Here is a 23,163-nt window from a genome sequence, read left to right on the forward strand (position 1 = left end):
ACAATGTTGCTATCTCATCAAAGAAATAAATGACTCGTGGTCGTTGTTTATCGTGCAATAAAACACTGCAGGGAGAATAAACCATGAGGGGCGCATCCAATGTGGTTTATTCTCCCTGCAGTGTTTTATATTGCACGATAAACAACGACCGCGAGTCGTTTATTTCTTAAATATCACACAATAGTTCACTATATAGTCTGTATTTCACAATATATCACACTGTCTCACGATCGGTCACAATATATCAGGATTTCAAACATATCGCCAAAAACATAGTCTATACATTGCCTCAAAACGAAAGAGCAAAGTCCTCATCTTTAAAGATCACAGGCTCTCACCGTCTGGGTCCTCCACGATCACCCGAGCTGTATATTCGATGTTACCAAGCAGATTCTCTGCAGTACACACGATGTTCGTAGACTGCTGAACGTTCTTCAACCTTATGACGTCACGTCCGTTGGCTGGACCCACTCTGTTGATAGGACGGCCATTTTGGACCCATCGTACCAGAGGTACAGGTGAACCAACAGCAGTACACACCATAGTGACGTCATCGCCTATGCGCACGCGCTTATTTTCTGTAGACCTTGTAAACTGTGGTGGAAACTGTCTTCCTGTGATTGTAACAAGAAAATGTATCACTAAGCCGAGAGGAGATCAACAGTTTCATAAAAATACACCATTACAAAAAGAGTGTCATAACACCACGTGCGGACGGAACTTATTTTGGTATCAGCTAGTCATTTGAATGGGGGCGATTCTTCTCACTTAATGATGTTTATATATAATATTTATGTTATTATGAACATAAGGAGGAGAATTTATGGATGTCAACTGCTTTATTAGGAGTGAGTGTGTGAGTTGGGTTTAACGCTGCTTTTAACACTGTCAGCTTAATGTGGGAGGAAAGCCCGAAGTGTTGCAGATCTAAGACGTTTACCACTTCGGTGAAACCCACGAGCACGGGTATGGTGCTGACAAACCTAGAAACATAATTGGGGAGAACCGGGATTCGAACCCAGAATCATAGGTTTCTGGCGTGCCCAAGGGACGCAACTCTGCACAGCGAATCGCGGCGCCTTAGACGACTGGGCCACCCGTGCCCCCACTTTATTATGAGGAACAGAACATATATATATACCTGTAAGAACAGCAAAAGGAATAACATAACACAGGTGGAAACGTAACAAGGGACGCCAACAGATAATTGGCGCTGATAGGTTAAAAGCCATAGACAATTGGAAGCCAAAACGTTACAGTATATTAGCGCTGACAGTTGATAGCGATGGGCAACTGGAAGCCAGGACAAAAATGCTGGCGTATTGTTCCTCATAATAAAGAAGTTGACGTCCATATTTTCTCAGCCTTACTTATATCACTTCTAAATGCCTTTCAAAGACTTATCATGAACATGATTTTAGAATCGGTTTCATAGTAACCAATCTCGGAGAGAACCCTTTTTATGTCATACGCACCCTTATACCAGCAACGTCTTCTTTCAACGTTGAGTTTTCAAGTGGGCAATAAATATATGACCGCTACAAACACACATTCCATTTAGAAAGTGGTCAAATGTAACAATGTTATGTTTGAGATAACACTGTCTTAGTAAAGTACAGTTTCTCTTACTTTTTCTGAGTCCCATCCGTTAGATACGTTTGGAAAAAACTCGTAAAACACGGGCAGTAAGTAATCAAGATGTACCAGCAGAAAATACCTTGGATGATATTAACCAAACAAATAGCAGGTGGTTAGGTCACGGAAAAGGGGAGAAAAAAAGAAAATGTAGACTGGCGAGTCTGATTTATAACAGATTTCAAAATTATTTCAAATAAAGCAAGACTTGAGAGCTCAATGTGACCCAGGCGCTAGACATCTGTCGCCTCTGTGAAACCTACGAGATTGTGATAGTGCTGATAGACAAGATTCTTCTCAGGGCAAATCAGTGATTCGAACACATAACCAGCGAATCCTGGCACGGTTAAGGGACGTAATTCGACGAAGACCAGTAGACTCAAGGACGGATGTATTTTGTTGAGTGAAAGTAGAGATTGTTGTAAGTTTATGTGTAATGATTATCAGTGGCAGCAGTTGATTGAATCACTAGTAAAATGTGCTTTCGTAGACAGATTTTAGCGGCAGCCATCGGTCAGCGGCGAGTAAGTTAGAGTTGCTGCCTCTGGGTGTTGTTGATAAATATGGCAGACCTGATCGTTCGAGAAGTTTCGTGATGGGGCAGTTTCTGAAAACTGGCCGTCCCTTATCAAGGCCGACATGTGGACAATTCGAGGCATTTTACGATCTGAGTTCCGCCTTATTATCTTGCCAAGTGTAGATGAGATACATATCTGAAAACACTGATTTCCTGCCATCTTCCAGCAATATTCCGGATTCGGGAATAGCCAGGCATGTTTCAAAATTTTCAACAGTGAAAAATTTGGACATTTGTGACAACACTGGCATATATTCTGGGGTCATGCTGCTTCTTGCTTATTGTTCTGTTTCTACTGAAGGCCATGCTTCTTTATTTTTAGGATTACTGATTTTTCAGCCCAAAGTCCAGTGTAGGGAAAAGAAAAAAGAGCCAGATGCACTTTGTTAATGCAGAATGCCTCTGGCATACTTTATGGACATATTCTGTGCTCAAAAGACCGCCATTTATGACGATAAAGCCCCTTGTAACAATAAAAATTCTACCACTTACAACACGGACAATTGTCAAGGGAGGCTATTCATGTTCGGCTTCGAGATCAACAAAGATCGATTATGTATCTCTTTTCTAGTTAAAAGCGGTATTAAAAGGTGAGGATAACAAATAAAATAACTGACTACGCGGCTATCGGCGGAGGGTAAAAAATATGGAAATCTGATTTATTTATTTTTTTACATTTTCTCAAAAATTTGCGTCGGCGGGTCCGTAATCCGAAAAATATAAAAGGCCTGGCCTAAATTGTTTATTGACCCAAGGTCTACTTGGTTTGATTGTAAACCTAAATATTTTTGAATATGATTCGCTGATTAATATTTTGTGGACATTTACTAATTAATTCTGAGTTTATTCTGGACGTACGGATTTGTGGGTTAACCTTCTCGTTTCAATTCTGAAATAACCTCGTGACAATTTGTGTACACTGTGATGGTACACAATAAAGATGAAGGCTATGGTGATCTTACCCCGGACATAGAGGCTGGCCTCTTGGGAGTAGACGATGCCTGCCTGGTTCTCCACAGAGCACTGGTACACTCCCTCGTCCGTTGTCTCTACACCCGACACATCCAGGGCACTTCTCTGATCTGTAGACAGAGCACAGGGTAGTACATTATACACAACGGATCTGGTCACCAAGGTAACAAGAAGTGAAAAGCATCGTTAGTAGTAGCAGACACTATATATCTATCAACTACAAATGATTGAACGACCAAACCATATTAATGCAAACGGTACCGTTTCCAGTACATCGTAAAGATTAGCTAGGTTACGATTTACGGAATCTTGGTAACGTAGTGATGTGTATGATTATAAATAGAAGTTCCAAGCAATAGGTATTCGGAAGGTTCCTATTAACCGGGACTGGATGTCCGTGTACATGGATAAAGCGTTCAGAAAACTCTCAAGGACATTCCTACAAAACCATGTATACAGATCTTCGACAAGACGTAGACAATAACAATGTCAGAGCACATGTTTGATAAAATACAGTAGTAATGTTTGTTTGTTTTTTAACGCCGCCCTTAGCAATATTCCATCTATATGACGGCGGTCTGTAAATAATCGAGTCTTGGCCAGACAATCCAGTGATTGACATCATGAGCATCGATACACGCAATTGGGATACGATGACATGCATCAACCAAGTCAGTGAGCCTGACCACCTGATCCCGTTAGTCGCCTCTTATGGCAAGCACGAGTTGCTAAAGATTCTAACCTCTAACCTGGATCTTCACGGGTCAGTAGTAATTTTAAGTGCTATCTGACCAATGATACTAGTGTATCAACAGCAACACATCAACGTGACCCCTCTGTGTGGACAATACGTTTACATCCTGTTAAATGACCGTGTATTTTATTGTTAAACAATTATTGTAACTGTGTTACATTGTTTCTGTTGAGATTTGATAGAGGCAGTTACTATATTTATGGTTTAATTCCAGAGTTTTCTTAAACATTCTGTCAATATTCTACTCCCATACCTTGAATTACTGTTTAATATGATTTTAGAAACGTCTTATGTCCCAAAAGAGTGGACTATCGGTGTGATTATTCCACTACATAAATCCGGGTCATGTACTGATACAAACAATTATCGAGGAATTACCCTTCTGAGTGTTTTTAGGAAAATATTTGTTTCTATTATCAGAAAAAGGCTCACCTTTTGGTCAAATTCATTAGATAAAATTTCGGAAGAACAAGCAGGTTTTAGACAAGGGGTCTCAACTACTCAAATAATATTTTCGTACTTAATGCGATTATTCACAAATACACGCAGAGAAAAGGTGGAAAATGTTATGCATTTTTTGTAGATTTCAAAAAGGCGTTTGATTTTGTAAACAGAAATATAATGTGGTCATTGTTTCTGTCAAATGGTGTGAGTAACAAAATGGTTAAATTATTAAGCAATATTTATCAAAATGTAAAGTCATGTGTTAAAAATCGGGGAATATATTCTGATGTTTTCACATGTAACATTGGTGTTCGCCAAGGCTGTATTATTAGCCCCTTCCTGTTCTGTTGATTCGTCAATGAACTATCTGCACAAATTAAGGATAATTGTACGGACGGTATACAGCTGCATCCAGATATTGTTAAGATATTTCTGTTGCTTTTTGCTGATGATATAGTTCTGTTCTCTAGTACGATAAACGGTTTACAGAATTTGATAGATCAACTGGAGCTGTACTGTTCTAATTGTAAACTCCAAGTGAACACTGAGAAAACGAAAGTGTTAGTTTTTAAAAAGGGAAATAAACTATCAAATAGGGAAAAATGGTTACCGTTACAAATACAGAACCGTTACAAATACAGAACCGTTACAAATTGTCATTTCTTATAAATATCTGGGGGTAACCGTCACAGGCAGATTATCGCGGAAGTAATGCAGCAATGCAGGCAAAAAAAGATACTAATTGGAATCATACATAGTTTTAAAACTTTCACTGATCTTTCATATGAGACTTTTTTTTAAATATTTGATACGCAAATTACTTCAATTCATTTTATATGGAGCAGAGGTCTGGGGTCATGTTGAATGTCATGTTGAATACAGTCCACTACGTCTTCCACTTTACATATTTCAACATATTAGAATTATCAAGTATTGGTTCAAGATTCTTAAAATGCCTATTGATAGACTACCTAGAAAATGTTATAATATGATGTTATTGTATGAAAAACATAGTATCCGCAATTTGGTATATGATGTAAAGTCGCTATTAAATGAATGCAGCTATGGGTATGTTTGGCATAATCAATGTGCACCTAACAATCCAGATTCGTTTTCAGTATCTATACAGCAAAGACTGAAGGATATTTACTTACAAAAATGGTCATCGCATGTTTTAAGTTAAGAAAAATGCAATTATTACAAACTTTTTAAGACAACTATTTCCCCAGAATACTATTTGATTGATATCAACTTTAAAAGGTTTAGAATAAGTTTAGCACAATTTAGATGCAGCTTTCATAAACTTAGGATCGAAGATGGCAGACATAGAAACAGAGCCAGAGAATTCAGAATATGTGAGCAATGTGGTTGAAAAGTGATTGAAGATGGTTTCATTTTCTGTTAGCTAGTCCAAAATACGACCACGTCAACAATTGATAAAGATACTCTTAACAAATCTGCAAATGTTCATTTATCATGCTATGTTAATTAGAATATGACCTGTTAAACGGATCTGTAACCACTACCGAAAACAGAATTGTACTATGGGCCTGAGGCCTTTCAGTATGGAATAAAACGTACCCTTGTCCTTATATTTGATGCTCGTGTGATTGCTAACTTCCAGAATACCGTTAACTGAGATAGAGCGTTATAGAAACATGTGGAATATTCTGTGATGTGATGGTACTGTGTGGAAATTTCAAGAAGCTAGTTTTGACTGTATGTAAGGGAAAAAGAGCCTGTCTCTTGTCTCTTTCGCGTTTCATCAAATCAAGACCAGCTTTCGTGTGAGGATCACTTATCACCCTGGATTTTCCGCCTCGGCCCATCCTGGAGGATTGACCACTGGGTGATTACATTATTATCACTGACTTTTACTATCACCACTGTTTTGGGTTGTTGTTTTTTAAATTTGATACTGACCACTGCCATCATATTATATACTGTCATTGAATATTCAACTACCATATATTATGTACTGACATTGTAATTGTTGTGCAGTAATTTGTATTTATCTGTAAACCTTGGCAATTTTGTAAAACATTCATTGATCGTACACCACTTGTTGGTTAATTGTGGGTTTCACACTAAATTCTTTTACATACATATCTAGATTTATCATTTTGTTTCAATTTGGGTATCGACACGAACAAATCCATGTATCGACACCCGCTACTTCACCCCACCTCGACAAATTGACAACTGATGACCCACGACAGTGATGTACACCGAGACCCACCTCCAGGTAATACCGTGTACCGCCCGCCGGTGGAGATGGGGAATTGGTCCTTGTACCAGAGTATGCTGGCGTTTTTCGTGCCTAGAGCCTCGCACTGGAATACAGTGGTCCGCCCTCGCTCCACCGCCCGCAGAGCAGGGTGTTCCGTGATGGCGGGAAAGTCGAACGGGACGGCTGTAACGAAGTGAGAAAGTTGGTTAAACTGTTATACAGCTTTGAAAGGCATTTCCCGTTCATATAAACCTTTATTACTTTTATAAAGAAAAAAAACCCTTCTAAACGTGTTATTTCGTCAAGACCTAAGACCCCCTCCGTGGTCTAGTGGATAGAGAGTTTAGACTTGAGAGCGGAAGATCGGTGGTTCGATCCTCTCGGCGTGTCATACAAAATGATGGGTTTTTTTAAATGTTACTTGTTGTTGCCCTGCCTGGCGCTTTGGAAAAAAAGGGGTAAAACAAGGAAGGTTGGTCCGGAGTCTTCAATATTCTACAGAATACTGTGTATCAGAGGGGCATCTATGTTATCTTATCAGCATGTTATCTTAATGGTCTAGCTTTATAAAACCAACAGGCAAAAGTCCACCCATTAAATTGATGTCCCAAAGGTACATGGAAGTCCGGATTGTTTGACTAGAGTGATGCTTAACAATTTCGAAACTGTATATTCTCACTCACTGGTATGGTCGTAGATGGTGAGAGTGGCGAAATGAGACTGGGTGGGCCCGCCACTGTCGTCCGCTATACAGGCAACCTGTCCATCATCCTCACCCAGGACCACAGGGTCGATCTCCAGAACTGACTCATCCCTGTCTCCCCTCACGGAGAAGCGACCCCTGCTGATCACTCTCCGGCCCTTCGTTTCCCAGTGTACCGACAGTGCAGAGGAGCCCGTGGCGCTGTAGGGTACGTCTTATATGTACATTATGTTCACATTCATCAGATCACACTATTGGAATGTTTTAACCAGCAATGTTGTGTTTGGTTATTGACGCAAGGATATATGTGTTTGTTTGTTTGTTTGTTTAACGCCGCACTCAGCAATATTCAACCTAAATGACGGCGGTCTGTAAAGAATCGACCCGTGAAGATCCGGGGTAGAATAGGTCTTCATCAACCCATCCTTGCCGTAAAAGGCGACTATGCTTGTCGTAAAAGGCGACTAACGGGATCGGGTGGTAAGGCTCGCTAACTTGATGCATGTCTTCGTAGCCCAATTGCGTGGATCGATGCCCATGATGTCAATCACTGGATTGTCTGGTCCAGACTCCATTATTTACAGACCGCCGTCATATAGCTGGAATATTGCTGAGTGCGGCGTAAAACAACAAACCAAATCTGTAAATAATCGAGTCTTGACCAGACAATCCAGTGATTGACATCATGAGCATCGATCCACGCAATTGGCATACGAAGACATGCATCAGCCAAGTCAGCAGGCCTGTCCACCAATCTCATTAGTCGCCTCTTACAAGCAAAGTCGCCTTTTACGGCAAGCATGGGTTGCTGAAGACCAACCCTAACCTGTCTTCACGGAGACAACGAAAGACAAAGTTGTATGTAACTTTGGTTCATGGTGAATAACAGTTACATAACACAACGCAGCGATGCTGTCAAGGTTATAACATTTGCTAACGTTTGAGTTATGAAGGAGATACACATTCGATTCTGTCAGGGCAATTTTGGACTTAAAAAAAGGATGAGACAACTGAGAAATCGTCACATCACGGTTTAAATTGTACCTCAGTGTAGCCTATACAACCGTATAGACGAGCCCAACTACGTAACCGTGAAGATCCGGGGTAGAATAGGTCTTCAGCAACCCATGCTTGCTGTAGTAGGCGACTATGCTTGTCGTAAAAGGTGACTTACGGGATCGGGTGGTCAGGTTCGCTGACTTCGTTGATGCATATCATCGTATTCCAATTGGGTAGATCGATGTTCATGATATCAATCACTGGATTGTCTGTTCCAGACTCAATCATTTACAGACGGCCTTCATAAATCTGGAATATTGCTTAGTGTTGCGTTAAACATCACTACAACACCGTGTGCTCACCCGCAATAGAATCTGACAACGGCTCCATCTTCAACGCTCTTGTCCTTAGGTGGTACCGTTATCCTCGTCCCTGCCTGGCCTTTCTTTTTCGACACTGCATGGGAACATATACCATTACTGGCCTTCCAGGAATGAATTGCATTTGATATATTAAAGAGGTATTTATTTTCATTGCCGTGGATGAATGCATCGAACGTTAGCAAATTTAAAATCCAGATATATCTGTCGACAGAAAATAGGTCCAAAGAGACCCTACACGAAATAGGCGAATGATGGGGTGCATCAGTACAAGGATGGGGTGCATCAGTACAAGAATGGGGTGCATCAGTACAAGAATGGGGTGCATCAGTACAAGAATGGGGTGCATCAGTACAAGAATGGGGGTGCATCAGTACAAGAATGGGGTGCATCAGTACAAGAATGGGGTGCATCAGTACAAGAATGGGGTGCATCAGTACAAGAATGGGGTGCATCAGTACAAGAATGGGGGTGCATCAGTACAAGACGGGTGCATCAGTACAAGAATGGGGTGCATCAGTACAAGAATGAGGTGTATCAGTACAAGAATGGGGTGCATCAGTACAAGAATGGGGGTACATCAGTACAAAATGTGGTGCATCAGTACAAGAATGGGGGTGCATCAGTACAAGACTTGGGTGCATCAGTACAAGAATGGGGTGCATCAGTACAAGAATTGGGTGCATCAGTACAAGAATGGGGTGCATCAGTACAAGAATGGGGTGCATCAGTACAATAATGGGGTGCATCAGTACAAGAATTGGGTGCATCAGTTAAAGAATGGGGTGCATCACTACAAGAGGTTTCTGTTCGTAGAGTGAGTGAGTGGGTGTGTGTGTGAGAATGGTTTTACACCGCTTTTAGCAATATTCCAGCAATATCGTGGAGGACACCAGAAAAAAAATTCACACATTGTACCCATGTGGGGAATCGAACCCGGGCCTTCGGCGTGACGAGCGAGCACTTTAACCACTAGGCTACCCCACCGCCCCAATATGTTTGAATATATGTGAACACAATGTAGTGCTTAGGCGACTGTCCTTTATAGGAAAATTTAACACACATAAAAACTCTCAGCAAAGTATAATCATTGGTAACTTCAGGGAAGTTTTGTCCCGATTAGTGTGTGGCTTGACGTGCAAATCTAAATCTTGCGCGAGAAACTACTACTTGGATGATCACTTCAAGTGAGTGAGTATGGTTTTAACCCGCTTTTAGCAATGTTCCAGCAATATCACGGCGGGGACACCAGAAATTCACTGTACACCTGTGGTGAGTGAGTGAGTATGGTTTTACGCCGCTTTTAGCAGTATTCCAGAAACATCATGGCGGGGGACACCAGAAATGGGCTTCACACAATGTACCCATGTCGGGAATCGAACCCGGGTCTTCGGCGTGACGAGCGAACGCTTTAACCACTAGGCTACCCGACCGCCCCACACCTGTGGTGAATTAAACACGCCTCAGGCATGACCAGCGAACGCTTTAACCTCCAGGCTACGCCAACTCCCGACCACTTCAGGTGGTAAACAGAAGACCCCAAGTGGTGATAAACTGCATACTTGAGAGTTAAAGTGAGTGAGTGAGTGAGTTTAACAGTGTTCGAGTTATATCACGGCGTGTCGGCATATTGTGGGAGGAAAGCCTGAGAGAGTTAAAGAATAGAAGCACATAGCTTGTTGACACCTATCCGTCGCCACACGTAAAACACTTCAACCACTACGGGTTTTAAGATCTACAAGATTGTGGTCAGTACGTAGTGTTTTCGGCAGACCCTTCCTAGCCCTTGTTTTCTTAAATAAGTCTCCTCATTTAATCACCTTCTTTGACCTTGACCTGGAAGGTTGACGAGTCTCCGAGCGTGCTCTGACATACGTATGTTCCACTGTCCGTTGTCTGGCTGTTGGTCACTTCTAGTAAAGCATATAGCGTCAAATCATCCGGGCCACTTAGCTTTGTCTTGATGACAGTATCCGATTCGTGAAGTTCTTCCCCGTCCTTGAGCCAGACAACGTCACTGGGAGCCGACGTTCTGCCCGTAGCGTTGCAGCGTAGTCTGACGGTGGTACCAACAGTGATAGACTGCGGACCGCTGATTGTCACACCTGTTCACGTCACATGACCAGTCATTATACTCTACATGTTAATGTAATACTCTTTATTGCATGAGAGTAAGTGAGTGAGTTGGGTATAACGCCGCTTGTAACAGTATTCCAGTTATATCACGGCGTGTCAGCTAAATGTGGGAGGAAAGCCGGAAGTGATGCAGGTCTCAGACGTTTACCACTTCGGCGAAACCCACAATCACAGGGGTAGTGCTGACAAACCTTGAAACATAATCGGGGCGAACCGGATTCGAACCCAGGTTTTGTCAAAACATAGACCTGTATACGTACCAATTGCTTACAAAATAAATATGTCTAATTTGTAAACATTTAAGAGTTGTTTTTCCAGTCAAAACACAAGAGATCTTATCGCGATTTATTGATGAAATATTTAAAGTAGTAGGAACACATAAAACAGAAAGATACAATATATCCATGCATGACATTCTGTCATCTTGTCACATATTAATACTTTATGTGTACATGCTTATTCTTTTGTACACTTTTGTACCACCGCCGCTGTTTGGAGAATAATAAACTGTTCCGTTCCGATCCGTTCCGTTCCGTTCTGTTCTGGTCTGTTTTGTTCTGGTCTGTTCTGGTCAGGTCTGGTCTGGTCTGGTCTGGTCTGGTCTGACTATGCATGCACGCGTCGTGGTTTGGAGTGTGTGTGTAGGTGTGAAAGTACGTACCTGCTCTGCCTTCCACGATGACCATGAAGGTTGCTTTGGAAGCACCTGCCGATCCCTGGGAGATGCAAGTGTAATTAGATGACTTCTGAATCTTGTTCAGAGAGAAGAATGACTCCGTTCGACCTTTGATGTAAGCGCCATTCTTCTGCCATACGTACATACTTGTCCTTGAACCCGGGGTCACACAGGTCAAGTTCACGTAGTCTCCCTTGACAACTCGCACTTTCTTCACGTGGGGCGTGACATCATCTAATGCATAACGAATATTTGTACACTTGAGGGAGGATCTATGTTTTTAATAAATATATCTTCTAGTTCTAGCCTCGCATCTAACAATAATTCATGACGCTTCTTGAGAAGTATGGATATGAACAGAGAGGCATAATTACAGATGAAGACACACGCTTTATCTGTAAGGCAGTTGTACTCATGTTTGCAATGTTAATAGTGTAATGCAATGTTGATGATGTCAAAAGTGTATTAAGGTGGCCACAACAAAACACAATATGACAAATTGCATTTGTTTCTCAAATACTTAGGACATGAAACAGCAAAACAGTTTTAGAACAGGTGGCCCTGTATATGGACAGATGTCATATAATGTCTTTGGCTGGAGCTCTTTAAGTGCCCCACGACCCGTGAAGATCCGGGTAGAATAGGTCTTCAGCAACCCATTCTTGCCGTAAAAGGCGACTACGCTTGTCGTAAGCGGCGACTAACGGGATTCGATGGTCAGGCTCGCTGACTTGATTGATGCATGTCATTGTATTCGAATTTCGTGGATCATGATGCCTGGTTGAGATTAATTCAAGGCCGCCTTATAAAGCTGGCGTTAAACAACATACAAACAAACAAATTCAGTGGCCCACATACGTATCATCACAAATATGCTGTACTATATAAATACTACGTTACAGAAGGGCAACTCGTAGGTATATGGGCCGTGAAGATCCGGGGTAGAATAGGTCTTCAGTGACCCACACTTGCCGTAAAAGGCGACAGACTGGATCGGTCGGTCAAGCTCGGTGACTTGGTTGATGTCATCGTATCCCAATTGCGTGGATGATATCAATCACTGGATTGTCTGGTCCAGACTCAATTATTTACAGACCGCCGTCATATAGCTTGAATATTGGTGAGTGCGGCGTTGAACGACAAACAAACAAAACGTAGGTATATGAGGTCAAGGTTGTGGAAATGTACCTCTGAAAACAAACACGTCCATACTCCGCAGGTGCCCGCTGTTCGGAGTTCGACAGGCGTACACTCCCGTGTCCCTCTTCCGGCTGCGAATGATGGTGAGTCGGCTGGTGAGAAGATCGTGATCGCGGAGCCTGATCTTGACGATGTGGATCTCAGGGTCAGATTCGGCGTCTAGTCGGGACCCGTCCTTAAACCACTCAAGATCTGTGACGTCAGCATATTCCCCGGTTGCGTTACAGGTGAGTGACAGTGTGTCCAACTCCTCGACATATTCAGTCCCCCCGATCACAAGAGCTGCAGGCAGAAGGCGTATCATAAAACATTCATCTCCGCATCTTACGTTTAACCATCAACAAAGGCAAGATAGGAAAAAAACACAAGAGCTGCAGGCAGAAGGCGTATCATAAAACAGTCATTTCTGCATTTTACTTTTAACCATCAACAAAGGCAAGATAGGAAAAAACACCATTAATCATGGTTTATTTTTTCATTATCTATACAAGATGACGCAGTAAATCCCAAACAGCAATGAAGAACGAAGCGTAATAATCTCACAATATCTCACTAAATAATTTGCATTTACAATATGTCACATTATATCGCTATATCTCGCTTTATTTCACAATGTCTCACTGTATCTCACAATATCTCACTATAACAGACAGCTTCGCGATAAAACGCAAAGAACAATGAAGAATGAAGCGTGGTTTATTTCATGATAAAAACTTGTTCTATTGTGACGTCATTTCTGGAGATGCTAACACGAGCTCGCAACTTGATGATGTCGTCATATTTTGGACGACGCAATTTGTGAGAGGGAAGTTTCTAGTGCGCAGCAGGATCGCATCCAAGATCGGGAGAGATATGACAATCGGTATTAGGAGAATAGGTACAGAAATCGACGTGAGAATTGTGAGACTATGCGGGAAATGCCAAAATTAACCCACCTGTTCATAAAATGGACTTGTCCGACATTTTCGAGGTCGAATTCTATTCAGGAAGTCATCTTTATTAAAATTAAGGTAATTTAAAGCTTGCACATTTTATCAACATCATCAAAGATGCTGTACATAATGTTGATATCTCATATATAAAAAATAAACGACTCGTGGTCGTTGTTTGTCGTACAATAAAAAACTGCCGTGAGAATAATCCATGAGGGCTACAGTGTTTTATTGTTAGATAAACAACGACCACGAGTCGTTTATTTTTTAAATAATCAAGAAAAGCTTTCTCTCACCATGTTCCGCCTCCATGACAACCATGAACGTCGCCTCCGACCTCTTGTGCGGGCTCTCCGCTCTGCACGTGTAGTTGACGGACTTCCGCACGTTTGGTAGTGCGAGCACAGCCCCGAAAACCGGAATGTCCTCCCCATCGGTTGACCAGGAATAGATAGTGTTCTGTGGGTCCTCGGTCACGCAGGTCAGATTTACAAACGACCCGGGAACAACCTTAATCTCCTTAACCTTTGCCTTATTTCTGGTCTCTGAAAGGTTTGAAGAAATGTATGATCAGGTGCACAACCTCGCGGAGCACAACTAGTTCAATCAGGGAAAAACAACTGGTTTACTTAAGTGCAGCAAAAACAGTTTCTCTTTTATCATGGGGGTAGTGGTGAGTTGGGTTTAACGCCGCTTTTAACAGTATTACACTCAGTTATATCGTGGCCTGTCAGCTTAATGTGGGAGGAAAGCCCGAAGTGATGCAGGTCTTGGACGTTTACCACTTCGGTGAAACCCTCGAGCACGGGTATGGTGCTGACAAACCTAGAAACATAATCGGGGCGAACCGGGATTCGAACCCACAATCATAGGTTTCTGGCGCGCTCAAGGGACGCAACTCTGCACAGCGAATTGCGCCTTATAGACGACTGGGCCACCCGTGCCCCTCGTTTGTCTTGTATAAGTGAGTGAGTGAGGGTTTACGCCGCTTTTAGCATTATTCCAGCAATATCACGGCGGGGGACACCAGAAATGGGCTTCACACATTGTACCCATGTCGGGAATCGAATCCGGGTCTTCGGCGTGACGAGCGAACGCTTTAACCACTAGGCTACCCGACCGCCCCCTCTTCAAATAGAACATTGAGGCTCTGGTGGTGAAGGATCGTTTACACACTATTTCAGTTATGTATGCACGTGGCAGCCTAATGTAGGACGGCAGTCCGAAATGACACAGTACATTGACGTTTTCCATCTTGGTCTCAGCCATTGGTCCGTTGCTGACCAAAGCATCACAATGTACAATATTAAGGATTCAAATCAACATTTAGCGGATCCTGACGGAGAAAGGTGTCGCAACTTTTAATGAATTGCAGGCCTTATCCACTTGGTCCCAAGTACCCACCCACTAACATAATTACCGTATTCGTCATAATAAGCGCCCCGCCCATGGCGATATTTGCTAATATATTGGCTAGTGAACAATCCCAATTAGCACCCTTTCCAATTGATCAATGTACACAAGACTTATTTATTCGTGTATAATACACACTCGTGTGTTGTATGCACCCTCAATTATGGGCAATTAAATTCTCGAAAATATATCTATCGTGTATAATACACACAGACTCTTCTTTTACATCATTTCAGGCTGTCAGCATAAGCCACAAAATTTACAATCTTTCAACTCTGTTTTTTCTCTCACCAAATTAATATTCTAATAAGAGCCCCCTATTTCTAATTTTGTGAGCGCCCTGGGGGCTTATTACGTCGATTACGGTAATATAAGGAATATAGACCTTTTCCAAGCCAATTTCGTAACAAATAATTGATAAAGCAGGGAGATGCCCGTCCTTCTCTTATGACAACTAATCAAGCTGCCGCACACAGTTAGAGCACATGAAAAAAATGTCTTAAGAGTCTGTTAATACATTCTTACACGATATCAGGTTCGTTTTAATAGTATTGAATTCTTAGAAACCATGATTATTAACCTTCGTAGCCTCCGACCCACACCGGAAACACTGCCTGTGTTCTGCCCACTGTATTGTGGGCCACGCAAGTATAGTTGGCTGACCTCTTTACGTTGCGCAGAATCAGAACGTTACTTCCGGCTTGTGAGGCGACTTCCTGCAAGTCCTGGTTGTTGAGCCGCCATGTTATCAGCGGCTGAGGAGGCCCAACCGCCGTGCACGTCAAGTTCACACTCCCGCCTCGCCTGATCTTCACTGGTTTGGGTTGGGTGGTGATTCGTGGGACGGCTGTAGCAACAGATTCAAGAGGGACTAGTGAGTGAGTGAGTTGTGTTCAACGCCGCTTTTAACATTATTCCAGTTATATCACGGCGTGTAAGCGTGAGCAAACCTAGACAAACCTAGGTGCTGACAAACCTAGAAACATAATCGGGGCGAATCGGGATTCACAATCATAGGTTTCGGGCGTGTCCAGGGGACGCAACTCTGCACAGCAAGTCGCACAAAATAACCAGTGAATGGTTATAACAAGATTTAGACTTGATACATAGTGCATTGTAATTGGTGTGCGTGTTGCACATCTACAACTCGGCTTTATAGTGAGTGAGTTGGGTTTAACGCCACTTTTAACAGTATTCCAGTTATATCGCGGCGTGTCAGCTTAATGTGGGAGGAAAGCCCGAAGTGATGCAGGTCTCAGACGTTTACCACTAAAACATAATCGGGGCGAACCGGGATTCGAACCCACAATCATAGGTTTCTGGCGTGTCCAGGGGACGCAACTCTGCACAGCGAATCGCGGCGCCTTAGACGACTGGGCCACCCGTGCCCCCGATCGTAACAGGAGACCGAATTGATCAGGTGATCAGGCTCGGTGACTTGATTGACTGGATCTTCGCAACATCAATCACTGGATTGTCTGGTCCAGACACGATCATTTACCGACCGCTATCATATAGCTGGGATATTGCTGAGAGTGATGTTAAACAACAAACAAAAAGGTCAGAAGTCAGACCTCTACTTAATCAAGCGTAAGTAAAACGTAGAATTCAGTCTTTAATACATCTTTTAAAAAAATGGACAAGTCATGCTCATGATGTCAATCACTTGATTGTCTGGTCCAGACTCGATTATTTACAGACCGCCGTCATACAACTGGAATATAGTTGATTGTTGGCAATAAGCAACAAACAAACAAACGTATGATCTGACAAGGGGATCTCAATATCTAGAAAGCACATACCGGCTATCTGTAAAGTGGCGTATTTGCTGATGGTGCTGCCGAAGACGTTTGTAGCATTGCAGTAGTAGACACCGGCGTCCGACACCTCCTCATTGTGGAAGACCCGTAGAAAGAAGAGCTTCCCTCCCAGAAGAATTACCTTTGGGGAGAGGGGGTCTTCCCGAGTCGTCAGGACTTTCTTCCCGTCCTTGTACCACGTGACGATAGGGGCAGGGTCGCCTTCAGCGTGACAATCAAGTGTCGCGGGCTGCTTTGCGAAGGCGAAGACGTCCGTGGGGTTAGTGACAATGATGGGCTTGTTGGGGTTAGTTTCTCCTGCAAAAGTGAGTGAGTGAGTGAGTTGAGTTTAACGCCGCCTTTAACAGTATTCCAGTGACATCGCGGCGTGTCAGCGTAATGTGGGAGGAAAGCCCGAAGTGATGCAGGTGTCAGACTTTCACCACTTCGGTGAAACCCACGAGCACGGGTATGGTGCTGACAAACCTAGAAACATAATCGGGGCGAACCGGGATTCGAACCTACAATCATAGGTTTCTGGCGTGCCTAAGGGACGCACATCTGCACAGCGAATCGCGGCGCCTCAGACGACTGGGCCACCCGCGCCCCCTCTCCTGCAGAAGAGTCCTCTAGTCTTACATCTAGCGCCCTATTGCGGAACCTCTATTATATTGTCACCGTGGTATAGGAGGGGATCACTAACGGTACAGTACTACACTTAGTTTTCACCTCAATAGTATATCCTGACGTATCCCATTTTCAAACAGTTAAGATGGCACTGCTGATATTTCGAGGGATGCGGGAATAAAAACTCAAATTCTGCTTCATACCAGTAGGTGATGTTTTCAACAATAGAATTCAGCTACTTTCCGGAAGAAGGAAAAACCCTGGATAAAAAGCTACACAAAAAGTATGTAATAAATACGATACTCATGTGTGACGTGAAATATCATGTTTCTCTCATCGATTGACGGGGAAAGGAGATATTTCCCCCGTCACTCGATAAGAGAAACATAATATTTCACTCGACACATGAAATATCCTCTATTTATTAAAGCCAATACAATCACTGGTGTAATTTTGATACATTTAAATTTAACAAAAGTTTCAAATGGGCATCCAATAGCATCATAAAGGAAAATTGTGGTTGCCCACATACCTTTTATCGACAAACCGTTACATCATAGATGTGTCTTTTATACGCGGAACCAGTGCAGGGTTTCCTCCCCAAAAAATATAGTTATAAGTAAAACATATAACGACTTCATTTGGGGACATGTTTTCAACAAAACTCTAGGCTTATCGTAAACTGCTTCACGAATGACATGCAATCATCTAGCATGTTGTTTCGTAAGTGCACTCTTCATTTTTCTGAAAGACTGTATTCGTGATAGCAATAAACTAATTATAATATGCCAATCACATTTAACGGTGAAATGTCAGTTTATACTTTAAGTACTCCCATGTAACTCATATAGTTTGTTGTTGTTGTTGTTTTTTTTAAGCCGCACTCAGCAACATTCCAGCTATATGACGGCGGTCTGTAAATAATCGAGTCTGGACCAGACAATCCAGTGATTGACATCATGGGCATCGATTCACGCAATTGGGATACGATGACATGCATCAACCAAGTCAGCGAGCCTGACCACCCGATCCCGATACTCGCCTGTTACGACAAGCATAGTCACCTTTTACGGCAAGCATGGGTTGCTGAAGACCTATTCTACCCCGGATCTTGATGGGTATGTAACTCTTATATCCGGTATCACCATCAACCCTACCTACGACCCCAGCATGGGTTGCTGAAGACCTATTCTACCCTGGATCTTGATGGGTATGTAACTCTTATATCCGGTTTCACCATCAACCCTACCTACGACCCCAGCAAGGGTTGCTGAAGACCTATTCTACCCTGGATCTTGATGGGTATGTAACTCTTATATCCGGTTTCACCATCAACCCTACCTACGACCCCAGCAAGGGTTGCTGAAGACCTATTCTACCCTGGATCTTGATGGGTATGTAACTCTTATATCCGGTTTCACCATCAACCCTACCTACGACCCCAGCAAGGGTTGCTGAAGACCTATTCTACCCTGGATCTTGATGGGTATGTAACTCTTATATCCGGTTTCACCATCAACCCTACCTACGACCCCAGCAAGGGTTGCTGAAGACCTATTCTACCCCGGATCTTGATGGGTATGTAACTCTTATATCCGGTTTCACCATCAACCCTACCTACGACCCCAGCATGGGTTGCTGAAGACCTATTCCACCCTGGATCTTGATGGGTATGTAACTCTTATAACCGGTATCACCATCAAACCTACCCACGACTTGTACGACGGTCACGTACTCAGAAAGTGACCTCTTACGTCACGTGTAATGATCAATCTGTCACCAACGTCACGTACCTCCAACGACGACCACCTGGAAAACTACCTCGGCGTTTTCCCTGGCGCCGACTGCAACACACGTGTAGTTCTTGTCGTGCCTGACGTTGGTGAGGTAGAGGACGCTGCTGTTGATGTTCTCCCCGCGGTTGTCCTGGAAGATGACTTCTCCACCCACCAGCCACTTGAAGTAGAGCACTGGCACCCCACCGGTGCCACACGTCAGATTCAGTCCCAGCCCCGATCTCACCTCCACACGGTTCGTGTCGGTCACAATCACTGGCTTGCCCTGGGCAACTGCACACAACACACAGAGTCTATGTCAGTCTCATTAAAATCAGATCTTAGTTCTCGCTACTGCTAAACAAAGATCTGGGGACATCCCATTGCGGGTCATGTCAGAACGACCTTTCATCTGACCAATCAGAGCATCGCTTATCAGATCATGAAAGTGACAGTTGGAATGTGATTCCGAACGACAGTGGGCTTTATGTCTGTATTCATACAATCTAGACCATCTATTAGCCATTCCAGAATGTTCTTTTGTTCGGTTTTTAATTTTTATGCCCATTGACGGATTACCAAGAAATTATGATATAATAGGATGTTACTGTATGAAAAACATGGAATTTGCAATTGGGTAGATGATTTTATGTCATTATTAAATGAATGCAGCTATGGGTATGTTTAACATAATCAATGTGCACCTAACAATCCAGATTCGTTTTTAGCATCTATACACCAAAGACTTCAGGATAATAATCTACATACAAAAATGGTCATCGCATGTTTTAAGTTCAGAAAAATGCAATTATTACATGCTTTTAAAGACAAATATATCCCCAGAATACTATTTGTTTGATATCAATTTTAAGATTCAGCCAGATATAGATGCATCTCTCATAGACTCAGGATCGAAGAAGGCAGACACGGAAACATAGCGAGAGAATTGAGAATATGTGAGCAATGTGATTTAATATGATTGAAGATGAGTTTCATTTTCTGTTAGTCTGTCCAAAAGGAGTAAATATTTAGAACACCCTTTTTATGTCCCTTCTTTGTGGGAAGGTGTCGAAGCCCAGTTAAAAGTACACATGCTGTGCAAATCCTGGAATCGAACGAATTCGGCACGACAGTTACCATGTTGTTTATGAACCGGATGTCGATATCGTTGGGTTACGGGAATTTGATTGGACTATGCATAGACTCGTTAGTCCAGCCAGTATAAAACTCAATAATTCCAGCCTAGTTCGACAAGGATGGAAACTGAGTTTTTAAAGTCAGTTAACTCACTCGACTCGAGAAGATTATTATTTTTCATCAGCATACGTCTATCTTACCCCGACTCTTTCCTTCCACAGTTAGGACAAAAGTGGCAGGACTCTCCCCCCATTCAGTGCGGGCCACGCACGTGTAGTTGCGAGATTCTCGGATCTCCATCACCTGCAGCACGGGACTACCTCCATTGTCGATCTCCTCCCCGTCGTACATCCACGTGACCTGGGGGAGGGGCTTCCCCACCCCAGCACACGTCAGGTTCACGTTTGATCCCGGGGTAAGACGAACATACTTCACTGACGGGCGGTTAGAGGCCGGAGCTGGAAAATAGGACAAATAAGTTGGATGTGACACACTGGATCAGACTCATGCCTCATCTCACAGCCAATATGCATTAAGATCTAATTCGTTCTGGAGGGTATATATAGTTCATAGGGCATTACTCCCGACAGTGTTACGTTCTGGCGGGTATATATAGTTCATAGGGGTATTTCCCCCCCAAAGTGTTACGTTTTCGAGAGTATATACAGTCCATAGGGTCATGACCCCCAACAGTGTTACGTTCTGGAGGGTATATATAGTTCACAGGGGCACTACTCGCAACAGTGTTACGTTCTGGGCCCACTTGCGCAAAGCGATCTTAGCGCTAAGACGATCGTAACTCCCATACGTTAACATAGGCTTACAATTGTCTTAACGCTAAGATTGCTTTGTGCAAGTGGGCCCAGGAGGGTATATATAGTTCATAGGGGCATTACTCCCAACAGTGTTACGTTCTGGGGGGTATATATAGTTCATAGGGCATTACTCCCAACAGTGTTACGTTCTGGAGGGTATATATAGTTCATAGGGGCATTACTCCCAACAGTGTTACGTTCTGGAGGGTATATGTAGTTCATAGGGGCATTACTCCCAACAGTGTTACATTCTGGAGGGTATATATAGTTCATTGGGGCATTACTACCAACAGTGTTACGTTCTTGAGGGCATATATAGTTCATAGGGGCATTACTCGCAACAGTGTTACGTTCTGGAAGGTATATATAGTTCATAGGGGCATTACTCCCAACAGTGTTACGTTCTGGAGGGTATATATAGTTCATAGGGCATTACTCCCAACAGTGTTACGTTCTGGAGGGTATATATAGTTCATAGGGCATTACTCCCAACAGTGTTACGTTCTGACGGGTATGTGTAGTTTAAAGGGGCATTACTCCCAACAGTGTTACGTTCTGGGGGGTATATATAGTTCATAGGGGCATTACTCCCAACAGTGTTACGTTCTGGAGGGAATATATAGTTCATAGGGCATTACTCCCAACAGTGTTACGTTCTGGAGGGTATATATAGTTCCTAGGGGCAATACTCCCAACATTCATTCTTTATTCTAACAAGTCGTTTATCTGCATTATTTTACAGTAACGATACGATCCAGATAAACGGGTCTTCTCTATCCTCTTGATATGTTAGCGAGATTATGATACTGTCAAAATGAGGTCATCGTTGCTATGGAAATAGGCTCACCCCTCTTTGTGACTGCTAGGTTGGGGGAGAAAACATCCCCCTGTTCGTTTGAGCCGCGACACTGGTACTCGCCTTCATCTACTCGAGATAACGAGTTGAAATAGAGTCGTCCTGAAAACATACATTAACCATAGATGTTAAAACAGGGGAAAGTGCAGTCTACGTCTTATGATTAAATGTATATAAATGCAGCTACGTCAAAAGAGTTGCGTCCCTTAAACGTGCCAGGAACCTATGATCGATGGTTCGCGTATCGGTTCGTCCTGATTATGTTATCCTCGGGAGTTTCACCACGTGGTAAAAATCTACGACCTGCATCAATTCATGCTTTCCCGTTTCATGTTAACACGCAGTGATATTGTTTGTTTGTTTGTTTGTTTGTTTGTTTGTTTGTTTGTTTGATGTTTTACGCAACACTCAGCAATATTCCAGCTGTATGACGGTGGTCTGTAAATAATCGAGGCTAGACCAGACAATCCAGTGATTGACATCATGAGCATCGTTCCACGCAACTGGGGTTTGATGACATGGATCAACCAAGTCAGCGAGCCCGACCACCCTATCCGTTACGACAAGCATAGTGTCCTCTTACGGCATGCATGGGTTGCTGAAGACCTATTCTACCCGGATCTTCCCGGGACCGCCGTAATATAACTGAAATACAGTTCAAAGCCGTGATAAACCAAACTCACCCACAAACCATAAAAGATGACATAGCTTTATGTGGTTACTTGATATATTCACGCTATCTGACCTGCAAGGGGCTGGGTCTGTACAAACCTTGTTCTTGGAGTATCCTGGAGGAGTCTAGAACTGGATAGGAGTCCTTGTACCACGTGATGTTCACATCCGGGTAACCCTCAACAACACACTGCAGAAACTGTTGGCCACTCACGTTCATCTGGCGAGGACCGCCCGAGATCTCGGGGAACCCTTCGGGTAGATCTACATTTAAAAAACAAAATATGAAGCCATCTCTTTTCTTCTCCAGCACTGGGACAATAGCTTGGATAGATTGTTTGTTACCTCCATGTATCTAATTTAGTATTTGCGAAATGAGGCCTGCGCACTGGTCCTATTGTTAATCGACACTGACTGTATGGAATGTTCTG

General features: G+C 43.0%; 1 protein-coding gene across 1 annotated transcript in view; it reads right to left on the bottom strand.

Annotated features, from left to right (window-relative positions):
* LOC139479102 (hemicentin-1-like) overlaps nt 1–23,163 on the bottom strand; it is a 53,488-nt gene that overhangs the window by 17,930 nt on the left and 12,395 nt on the right. Inside the window, exons 10-24 of the mRNA XM_071261868.1 lie at nt 22,832–22,996; nt 22,052–22,162; nt 20,590–20,847; nt 19,271–19,546; nt 16,854–17,168; nt 15,632–15,898; nt 13,935–14,183; nt 12,695–12,988; nt 11,492–11,740; nt 10,515–10,799; nt 8,677–8,770; nt 7,296–7,516; nt 6,622–6,795; nt 3,175–3,294; nt 339–614 (exon numbers count right to left, since the gene is read on the bottom strand). Of these exons, the coding sequence (XP_071117969.1) occupies nt 339–614; nt 3,175–3,294; nt 6,622–6,795; nt 7,296–7,516; nt 8,677–8,770; nt 10,515–10,799; nt 11,492–11,740; nt 12,695–12,988; nt 13,935–14,183; nt 15,632–15,898; nt 16,854–17,168; nt 19,271–19,546; nt 20,590–20,847; nt 22,052–22,162; nt 22,832–22,996 (3,354 nt within the window). The remainder of the gene's footprint in view (nt 1–338; nt 615–3,174; nt 3,295–6,621; nt 6,796–7,295; nt 7,517–8,676; nt 8,771–10,514; nt 10,800–11,491; nt 11,741–12,694; nt 12,989–13,934; nt 14,184–15,631; nt 15,899–16,853; nt 17,169–19,270; nt 19,547–20,589; nt 20,848–22,051; nt 22,163–22,831; nt 22,997–23,163) is intronic.

The sequence above is a fragment of the Haliotis cracherodii genome, unplaced genomic scaffold (genome assembly GCF_022045235.1).
Source record: "Haliotis cracherodii isolate W230 unplaced genomic scaffold, xgHalCrac1.p SCAF_4, whole genome shotgun sequence".
Lineage (NCBI taxonomy): Eukaryota > Metazoa > Mollusca > Gastropoda > Lepetellida > Haliotidae > Haliotis > Haliotis cracherodii.